This window comes from Gadus macrocephalus, chromosome 17 (genome assembly GCF_031168955.1).
Source record: "Gadus macrocephalus chromosome 17, ASM3116895v1".
Taxonomy (NCBI): domain Eukaryota; kingdom Metazoa; phylum Chordata; class Actinopteri; order Gadiformes; family Gadidae; genus Gadus; species Gadus macrocephalus.
In genome coordinates, this window is record NC_082398.1 from 4,391,596 (window position 1) to 4,402,473 (window position 10,878).

The window sequence follows — 10,878 nt, forward strand, 5'->3', positions numbered from 1 at the left end:
TACGAAATAAATCAACAAAATACATAGCGTTTATTCTCGATTAATTGTGTGACATGCTTGTCACTGACAGCAACAATTTAAACGCGTCTGAACGTCAATGATTTGGAGATCATTGACGAAAACACACTCAGAACTCTACCGCGGGGCATGTTGGGAAGATATTGCGGCGGCGGATAGCAACCGTAATATGAAGGCTGCAATATATGTAAGGGATAATGTATAGAAGGCCGGTCATTATCAGGAAAATAAGTAACTTCATAATAATAAAATAACTTCACACGGTGTGCCCTTTTATAATTTATTTGTTACCAGCATTCGCAGTGTTGATCAGCAGATAAATAGTCCACCAAAGACGTCGACGTCGCGTAGCAACCGAGTACGCTGCGGTTACTGAACTACTTGGGGGTGCTACGAAAGACTAGCCTGGTCCTACCAGACCATCGTACTTCATTTCAAGTGAAATGAAAATTGAGCGGAAGTAGGTAGGTGGGCGGTGCCAGGCTAACGAAAGACGGCAGACAGCCGGAAGTTGTGAAGGCCCCACGCAAGTGAACGGAGCGTTCCACGGCATTGAGAAGAGCCGTGTTATAAAATATAATATTATATATATGAAGAGAAGGACTTACTTATTTGTAACAAAACTGAACAACTGAATAATATTTCAATGTGCGAAAGTGATGATGACCGTTGCTGCTTGCTGTGATTTGATTGGTTGATTCGTAGTAGTATAGCATTATGTTTTGTGTCAAAATGTATTAGCCCCTGCTGTAAACAATTTTATAGCAGGGGCTAATTCATTTAATCATAATTGTCTGGCGCCGCTACTGGTAATTTTATTCATGTTGATCGGCAGAAGGTATAATTCTAGTCTCACCATCCCTGACTTAGATAAAGTCATCGAAATATGTGGTGCCAATATGGAAGAGTTTTGAGAAAATCGTAGAATACGGACAACAAAGAAATAACGACAGTGGTACACTTATGTATTTTTTGGGCCAATTTTTTTTGGCCTCCAAACTTCCCCAAAATCCTAGCATTGTCCCAGTATGGGGAAGCTGGGATGGAAGTAAGGAATTGTTTGGAGAAAATATATATAAATGGTGGAACAATGTACAGTGGTGGCCACGACATCAAAGTACTGGCATCCTTTAATTACATCTATACATAAAAAAACACAAAGTCTCAAACAAACCAAAAACACAACTTAAGATTCAGAATAACGCTTTATTGAAACACGACTTTATACAGTGCATCAAGCGCTATAAAAAACGGATCAATTATCATTATTATTATCAACATCTGGCAACACCCAGAGATCAGTATTTACAAAATGTCCCAAGCTCAAATTCATAAATATAAATAATAAAGTTTCTACATTCCTTACGGTTGTGACTTGTGTTTAGTGGTCATTGGAAAGAATGAAACAGCAACGCAAATATTGTGTGAATTTGATCAAATTGCTTATTAATGTCATGTGACGTGGACAATACTGCAAAGTGTGTGTACCTTATTACATTTCTGTTGCACAATGTGGAGATATAACAAACGGTTCTTCTTTCCAAGCCTTTTGCTCACTGCCATCGATGGACGACGATGGAACAGCAACGTTGTAAACATTAACGGTCAGCGTCAACCACGGTGTTGATATGTAACATTTGGGCCCTTAAAGTGGAATCTTTAAAGTTAAATTTATGGGACATCAGAAATGGACGACACACGAACGGAGCGCCTGAGAGCAGGTTGATGTTACAGATAACGAAGCAACGCAGATCTTGTGTTAATCAAGTTTGTTTTAACGGTCTCATGCATTCATACATACATTCATACGTTCACACAGACACACAAAGTACCTGTCTCTCTGTTTCTACCTTCCCCTTCTTTCCATTTAAATAACTTTACAACAGCAACAGACACGTCCCCTGTTATCCAATAGCCTGGTCTCTCTTAGTGAGCGGGCGGGGTTACCACGGGAGGGCTCTGATTGGTCAGCTGGCCCGTCAGTAACGAGACTTGCGGCACATGTCACAGCGACACTCGGTCGCCGTCAGGATTTCGATGTCGTCATGGCGACGACCTCGCGGGCAATCCAGGCGAACTTTGACCTAAAGGGAAGACATATACATCTATAAATACATACATACACTAAAATACCTGCATACCCCCCCCCCCCCCCCCCACACTCGCTCTCTCTCCCCCTCTCCTCTCTCCTTTTCCCTTCCGCCCGTTCTGGCCACCCCTCGCCCTCCCCCCTGACCCCCCTGACCCTCCCCTGTCTCTTTCTCTCCCCCTTCCCTCCCCCCTTCTCTCCTATCACCCCCTCTCCCCCATTCCTTTCCCTCTTCCCCTCTCTCCTGTTCTGCCCACCTCTCTCTCCTCCCCACTCTCCCCTTCCCTTCCTCCTTCACTCCCCTCTCCCCATCCCTCCCCCTCGTTCCACCCACCCCTCTCCTCTCAGACCCCTCTCCTCTAAACACCCCTCTCCCCCATCCCTCTCTCTGCATCCCTCCCCATCCCTCCTTCCCTCTCCCCCATCCCTCCCTCCCTCTTTCCTCACTCCTCTCACCCCCTCTCCGCACCCCTCACCCCTTTTCCCCCTGTCTCTCTCTCTGCATCTCTCCCCCCTCTCCCCCCCCCGTCTCTCTCTCTGCATCCCTCCCTCCCTCTCTCCCCTTGCTCGCCATCTCCTCTCACCCCGCCCTCTCCCCATCTCTCCCTCCCTCTCTCCCCCGCCCCCCTCACCTTGGCCTCCTTGCTGATGGTGCAGCAGCGCGAGGTGGAGGTGATGTTGTGGGTGAAGTTGGACGCCGCCAGCACCGAGTAGCGGGAGGGGAAGGCGCTGGACTCGCAGTAGCCCACGCAGGCGTGCACCAGGTGGGTCCCGCGGCACGTACCGCGCCGGTCGCTGCGGATCGTCACGTTGAAGGCTGCAGGGAGGGGTGGGAGGGGAGGGAGGGAGACCGAGAGAGTGAGGGAGGGAGGGAGTAAGAGTGAGACAGAGAGAGACAGAGTGAGGGAGAGGGGGTTAGAGAGGAAGAGAGTGAGGTAAAGAGATCGTGAGAGAGAGCAAGAGAGAGTGGGGGAGAGAGTGAGAGCGAGAGAAAGTGAAGAGAGAGACCATAGAGCATTCCATACAACCAAACATTCATCCTCTTGTATTGATACGAGATGTGTGTCTGTGTTGTGTGTGTGTGTGTGTGTGTGTGCGTGTGTTTATGTGTGTGTGTTTGTACACGACTTGGTGGACTTACGATAAAGATGGCAGCCGGGGACGGGGCCGTCGTAGCTCCAGCCAATAGGAGAGAGGAAGAGCAGCACTGACATCACTGGCAGCACCAGTAAGCAGAGGTGAGAGGTCACGCAGGGAGACATGGGTGAGGCGGCCTGTCGACACACACACACAGACACACACACACACACACACACAGATCAACAGCTTGATTAATGATGGTAATTTGCTTCAAGAGTCAAACAAGCCAACAGTTAATCCAATACAAAATAAGTATTGCTGTCAAGCGATTAAAATATTTAATCGCGATTAATCCCATTAATGTCATAGTTAACTCACGATTAATCGCACATTTTTATATGCTAAATATCCCTTGATTTCTTTGTCCCATAATTTTTCTCATTTTAATGCTCTTATCAACATGGAGAAGTGAAAAAATTAACGCCGTTAAAATTGGTTTGCGTTAACGCCGTTAATAACACGTTTAACTGACAGCACTAAAAAAATAACAAAAAAATAACTACTGAAAATATATCAATGGGAGGGAGAGAGATAGCGGTTGAGTGAGTTGATTGATTGTAAAAAATCAAGTTTAGAGTTCGGAGCTCAATGAAATGATGAAAACACTCTTATCTATAGGTGCTTCCCCGTTCGTAGCGTGTGTCAGCCAGGTGAGATGGAGCTCTGAGCTACCGTGATTCAGAACAATCAGCTCCTTATTCCAGCTGATCACGTCCGCTGCATCAACCATCCGCTGACATCAGCAGGCGTTCATGCGCGCACGCACGCTCGCACACAAACACACTTTCATATGCCCACTAAGTTACTTACAGATACACACTATCCCATGCCCCCACACACACACACACGCACACACACCATCATATGGCCCATACGCACACACACACAATCACATACCCACACTCTCAATATCACACAACCACACACACACACACACACACACACACACACACACACACACACACACACACACACACACACACACACACACACACACACACACACACACACACACACACACACACACATCAGTGGACACATTTCCAGCGTATTTAAGCCCCATTGTATAACTTAGAGAGGATTTAATCTTCCTTGTGTGTGTCATGCCCTTTACTGAATGTTAGTGTCATAGCTTAGGACAAGTTGAAGCTTTTCAGCTTCACCTACACCACACACACGTGCACAAACAATAAAGTCATGTTTTCCTGGGAATAGTCTGGTGCTGACCTCCTTCCCCCAGCATGCCAGCGCTTTCCAGCTTCCCTGTTTTTGGAATTTTGGGAATCGCCAAAGCGACGGCAGAATGCCTCTGGGACCAAATTATCTGGACGGTTAGAAGTGTGTGTTTGTGTGCGCGTTTGTGTGTGTGTGAGAGTTTTTTTCGTACAGATGCCTTTGTGTGTGCGCGCTTCAAGTGTGTTTGATTGAGCATGTGGGTTCACGTGTGTCCCGTAAATGCAGGTGACTGCATTTACGTGTGTGTGCATGTGCGTTGAATATGTGTACGCATGTTTCATGTGCATGCGTGGACAGTGCGTGTTTTTCCTGTGCACATGTGCAAGCCTATGTGTGTGTGTGTGCGCGCGTGTGCACGTGTATGCATGTATGCGTGCAGACGCACGTGCGCGGTTGTGCGTTTAAGGCCAAATGAACCCGGAGTCAACCTGAAGGGGAAATGCCTTGCTTTTTCCCTCTCTAATGTGCGAGCTTTCCACGCCTGCAGCTCGGCTCCGTCATCGCTGGAGCAAATTGGGGGGCTCCAGCCCACCCCCCACCCCCGGACCCCCCAACCCCCCACCCCCCCACCCCCACGGGGGAGCCCGGAGCCCCCTAGCCTGCGACTTGTGGCTGGTTTGAGCCGCAGGCAGAGCGTGTGGTGGGGTCTCCCTCTGTGGGCTGGGGTGAGCGCTGACTGACTCCAGATTTTGCTTGATCGTTTTTTTTATGAATGAGTCTAAGCATGAATGGATTTTGTGTGATGGCGGAAGTCAAATAAAAGCTGAGGGATGGGAGGCAGCGGGAATCCCCATGACTACCTCAGGGGGTGCGTTCATTAAGACTAAAAAAAGTGTAAATTTGGACTTCCTATGAAGGCAAATGTGTTGAAAAGAATCTAGCAATAATCAAGCGCACAAAAATAACCGCAGATAATATTGCGGTTAACCTTCGTTCCCTTTTATAAATTCTGCACTTTTCAAAATAAATTATCTACTTAACAGAAAAATAAATAATAGAAGAAATAAAAAATACATATAGTCTTTATCTTAACCCTAAGTTAAAAGATAGCGGCCCTGAATGGTGCAAACAGTTAAATACTAGTAGCGCTAATAATCTACTTCATGAGCTAATGCATCTTAGCACGCTGTTACTTTGAAAAACTATTTCAGGCATGATAAATTACCATCCCTCTCCAATAATAATGTCCTCACTATGTGAGGGGGGGTCGGAGGGGTCCATCAGATGAAGGATGCGGTTCCCGCCCAGCTTAATAGTTAAGAATTAAACCACTTTAGGTATGACACCAATGGCAGTCATCTCTCAGCTCTCTGATAACTCCACCTGAACATTTACAAGCTTTTCATTCTCAATTAATCAATGATCATCAATAGAATCTCTATAAAACTAAAAGATTTTGAAGAATTCGTTCACGTACGAATATTATAACCGGCTCCCTTCTATTTTTTTTAATCTTTCTCTATCTTTTCCTCACATGTCTAAGGACAACGTTAGCGAGAGAAGACGCCATTTAACACTAATTTAGAATCAAATCCCTTTCTATCGTAATCAATAGCTGGGCAGTTGTCATGTCATCGCCGGATATTGAGACACATGCAGATGCAAATGTGTCACAAAACAGAACATCTACGCGCCATCACCCAAACCCAAATATCTGAACAAAAACATAAAACATAACATTTTGACAGAAAGAAAAAACCTTAGTATTCTGAATACAACAAGAAAATACATGGACAATTGTTAAAATTGTTTAAACAATTGTTGGCACTGGGAAAAAACAAGCCTTTCTACAGAAAACAAGGGAATGTGCCTTACCTGCAGTGCTGTGATGGAGAGCGGAGGATGGCTGAGTGCGGCCGGCAGCAGGCAGGTGTGCGGGCTTCCTCAGGTGCTGTACCTAAGGTGTGTGTGTGTGAGTGACTCCAAAGAGTGTGTAAGGGCTCTTTCCCCGCACACAGAGATATAAGCGCAGCACAAGCACTTACAGCTCGAGTCACACCCACAATTAGGGTTTAATCTGTGTCTCTCTCTCTCACTCTCTCTCTCCTACAGGTAACACCTTTACAGCCAAGGTCTCTCTCCCTCTCAACAACAACCCCCTCCTCCTATGTGACTCTCTCCTACGAACCCTTCTTGCCAGGGAGCATAAGCACTTGTTTGTAGTTGATAGAAGGTCAGGATGTCCTGTTTTTGTTTAGTTTTCTACCTGTCTTAGATCAATGTTGCTGCAATGTCTCTCTCTCTGTCTCTTTATCGGTCTCTCTCACCGTCGCTCTCTCTCTCTCTGCTCGTCCGATGAATTGTTGAACGCACACAACGTGAGCAAAGCTTTTAAACTCCTCCGCTCACGTTTGAAGGTCCTTTCTCTGTCCTTAAAAAAAAAGGGTTTGTGTGTGTTTAAACTGCTGTCCCTCCACCCCAGCCCTTGTCTCTCTCTCTCTGTGTTTTAAACCTTGGGAGGGTGTGGGGGGGGAGAGGGTGAGTGGGGGGTGGCAGGGTGGGTGACACAAAGGAAAACTAGATAGGTTTTCCATCTCTGGGCCACCGCGACACTGAGAACACACTAAAGAGCAGGCACGGCCTCACCTTGCGCACTTAAACACACACACACACACACACATACACTTGGGTGTGTGCACTCATGGGCACATACACACATATTTAAACACAAATGACACACGTGCACACACTCATGCACACCAAACACACATACACACACATGTACACACATGTACACACATGTACACACACACACTTGTGTGTGTGCACTCATGGGCACATACACACACATAATTAAACACAAATGACACACACGTGCAAACACTCATGCACACCACACACACACAGAGACACATGCATCATGTGCACATAGATGCCATGTATGCATTTGAGAGAAGGGGGACCCAAAGACCCCCCTCACACACACACACACTCACAGATGTTTAAGATTGAATTAAAAATAGCAACGTAATGCCGTCAGATTGCAGAGATTGCAGATTGATGACAAAGTTCACAAAAAATTGAATGTGATTGGTTACGCACTAGGGCAGACTTACTGTCACACACACACACACACACACACACACACACACACACACACACACACACACACACACACACACACACACACACACACACACACACACACACACACACACACACTCAAACTGCTTTACAATTGTCTGGCTTTTGCATTTGCGGTGGTAGAGAGAAGGGCAGGGTTGGGTCATCTGTGGGGTCAAGCAGTGTGTGTGTGCGCGTGCGTGTGTGGGCCAGCGAGTGCATGTGTGTGTGGAGAGAGGGACATCATTGCTCACTGCTCCGGTTTCAGATGGCTAGCGGACATACTTTTAATAGTGTCTATGTCATTCTGGGGACCCTAATTCCTCTAGCATGTCTCTCTGCCATGAATGAACCAATGGGCCGTACCGACGTGCCAACCGACTGTACCAAGTCAGACAGTAAGGGGGCGAAGGCTGACACCGAGGAAGAGGGACGCCCTGGCCTCAGTGTTGATGTGACGGTATAGGGATTCTTACAAACATTTGATGGGAATAAAATCAAATTCATTCATAACTTAATTAATTTCCAGTGTGTTACCACCTCAAGAATAATAAGCAATAACCATAATATCAAAGTTTGTATAAAATGCCGCGAAAAATCGAATTGACAAAAACACACCTTGACGGAAAAAACTAGCCGAATGTGTACACAGGTACCAACCCCCTACGCCCGCTCCAAGGAAACTCTTTTAAGTGCTCCTAAGGATCACAAAAACGAGCGTGCAACAAGACGTTTAGTCACATCTGTCCGGCTACACATCTGGTGCTGGCAGGCGTTTGGTGGCTTTCGGGTAAGGTTGAGCGACCCTCGAAGCAGGTTCCCTTTTGTACATCGCAACGACACCTCGAAACGACCGCCTCTTTTGTGGAATTAAAGCAGTGTTGGAGTGTTAGTTATTGTGTGGTCATTGTTTGGTAATCAATTTGTCATGAGGGGAAAGTGTTGTTTGAAGCTGCCCCTAGGTACGTTGATTTAGGATTGAAAATTCCTACATTTCTCTTCAGTCCACGAAAACATACCATGATGCATTTTGATGTAAAACAAAAATCGTATAAATGTTCTTTGGGTTGTCATGTCTGCTGGGTTATAATAAGTATTGTAACACACCTATTTTAAACTGTGACAAAATAATTAAACTTTGAACAATGTCAAAATGTCTCCCAATGCAATGGTAGCCAATGTTTTGGCTGCCATTGCCATTTGATTTCCCCCAATGAACCAAAAGGGCAATGACACCTTCACTTGAGTTGAATGCTACCTGGCTGCACTTTTAAAATATTTGTATACAACCTTTTACCCCAGAGCATTTCAAAGTATGGATACAAGGAGCAGAATGTGAAGCACTACTTGATTATTTGATATGTCTCATTGTTCGAACATAGTGCACTTTGGCTACCGTTGGCCTATAAAGAACCCACTTCTGTTACACACACCTCGGATGTGTTAGTTGCGTGTATTGGAGCAGTATTTAAGAGGAAGCTGTTGTGGTGCAGTGCCATTACTGACGGAACATGCGCCTTAATCTAATCTCGTGAAAGAAATATCGGAATCGTATCTCTCGTAAAATTATCACGAGTGTATGATTAAACGGTGCGAGCTCTCACACACACACACCCACACACACACACACATACACACAATCACCCAGGCACAGAGCGACACAACACAACACTCACTTTCAAAGAAAAACACAATTATCGTCTTATGGCCCCTCTGCCCCAAACATTCTCCATCCAGTTATGTCAACGGAAAACGGAATGTGTGACATCATACCCCAAACCCCCCCCCCCCCCCCCCCCCCCCCCAACTGCCGCCACCACCGCCGCTAACACACGCACACACAAAGACACACACACTCCAAGTTGTTAGCAAGTTGACTGCAAACTGCATGACCACAGTGTGTGTTTCGTCTGATTCCATGCCAACCACAGAAGGCGGGAGAGAGAGAGCGAGAGAGACAGAGCGAGAGAGAGAGAGAGACAGAAAAAGCGAGTGAGAGAGTGAGCGGGAGAAAGCGAATAAGAGAGAGAGAGACAGAGAGAGAACGAGAGATAGAGAGAGAAAAAGTGAGTGAGAGAGTGAGCGGGAGAAAGCGAATGAGAGAGTGAGCGAGAGAGAGTGAGCAAGAGAGAGAGCGAGACAGAGAGAGAGAGAGAGGGAGAGAGAGTGAGCGAGAGAGAGAGCGAGACAGGGAGAGAGAGAGATGATAGATCTGGATTGCCCTCATCACCTCATCAGAGAGGAATAAAAGAAAAGAGAGGGAAAACGAGACTAAAGCTATACTGCACTGGAAATTGAAGTGGCATGAACACAAAAGCATGCATGGGCACGCACGCACACGCACACACACACACGCACACACCCACGGCGGGTGACTCAGCGGGGGTGACCGATGTTTGTATCGCTCAGTGGCCTAGTCGCTCCAGGTTGCCGCGGCGACCGTGGCGACTTGGACTATAATATCATTAATACGTCCGCTTCCACTTCTGCCCTGTTATTTTAAGAGCTTTGTGTGTGTGTGTGTGTGTGTGTCATTACGTTGGTGACTATAATGTGCGTTCATGTTTCAGTGGGCTTATCCTAGTCGCGCGCGCACATGTGTGTGTGTGTGTGTGTGTGTCAGTATTCCAATGGCGGCATGCAGCAAGTACTATGTAAACACTATGTTATGCACAAGCCCATGTGGTCCAACGAGAGGTGCTAGGCTGCCTTGCCCATGTTGTTGTGTGTTGTGCGAGTGTGTGAGTGTGTGTGTGTGTGTGTGTCATCTCAGGTTTTTGTACATATTCGTGTTGGCTTCAGTGACAAGATGAGTGGGTTAAGCAATGTTTTCCTGCTTGAAAGACTGTCGTTTAGGTCACCCACGATCAGACGCACACGTGTGCGGCCACACACACACACACACACACACACACACACACACACACACACACACACACACACACACACACACACACACACACACACACACACACACACTATCTTGATTTCTTACAGAGAACAATGACTAATTCCACACTGAAAGAGTATTTGTATCAATGTGTGTGAGAGTGTGTGTGGTGAACGCACGCGAGGGCCCGATATGTTTAGGGGCCCCTCGTCTGTATCGGTGTGTGACCCGTTGATTTGAAAGTGTTCACTTGAAAGCGTCAGACGGGAGACAAAGACAGGGTGAACCGTTAGATTATAATTTAGACTGACAGCAGGAAAATTGAGTTTCCACGCGGTACTTAAGACGAGAGCTTAGCCGCCGTTCTCACACACACACACACACACACACACACACACACACAAACAAGTACGCACGCGCAGAGACGTTTTAAATCGTACAT

The 10,878-nt window shown here is 46.5% G+C and overlaps 1 protein-coding gene across 1 annotated transcript; it reads right to left on the reverse strand.

Annotated features, from left to right (window-relative positions):
• Window positions 1-1,189: 1,189 nt before the first annotated feature.
• On the reverse strand, window positions 1,190-3,555 carry gpha2 (glycoprotein hormone subunit alpha 2). Its single transcript, XM_060076864.1, has 3 exons — window positions 3,249-3,555; window positions 2,740-2,924; window positions 1,190-2,102 (listed from the first exon to the last, which is right to left on the reverse strand). Exons 1-3 carry the CDS (start codon window positions 3,367-3,369, stop codon window positions 1,998-2,000), a joined length of 411 nt encoding a protein of 136 aa, XP_059932847.1. The 5' UTR covers window positions 3,370-3,555; the 3' UTR covers window positions 1,190-1,997.
• Window positions 3,556-10,878: the final 7,323 nt, after the last annotated feature.

Excerpts from the sequence above, each read along its gene's own strand:
- gpha2 (XM_060076864.1), bottom strand. The coding sequence starts at position 3,369 with ATGTCTCCCTGCGTGACCTCTCACCTCTGCTTACTGGTGCTGCCAGTG. Across the intron at positions 2,925-3,248 it reads CCCCGGCTGCCATCTTTATC|CCTTCAACGTGACGATCCGC; the intron begins GTAAGTCCACCA and ends CCCTCCCTGCAG. Across the intron at positions 2,103-2,739 it reads CCATCAGCAAGGAGGCCAAG|GTCAAAGTTCGCCTGGATTG; the intron begins GTGAGGGGGGCG and ends TCTTCCCTTTAG.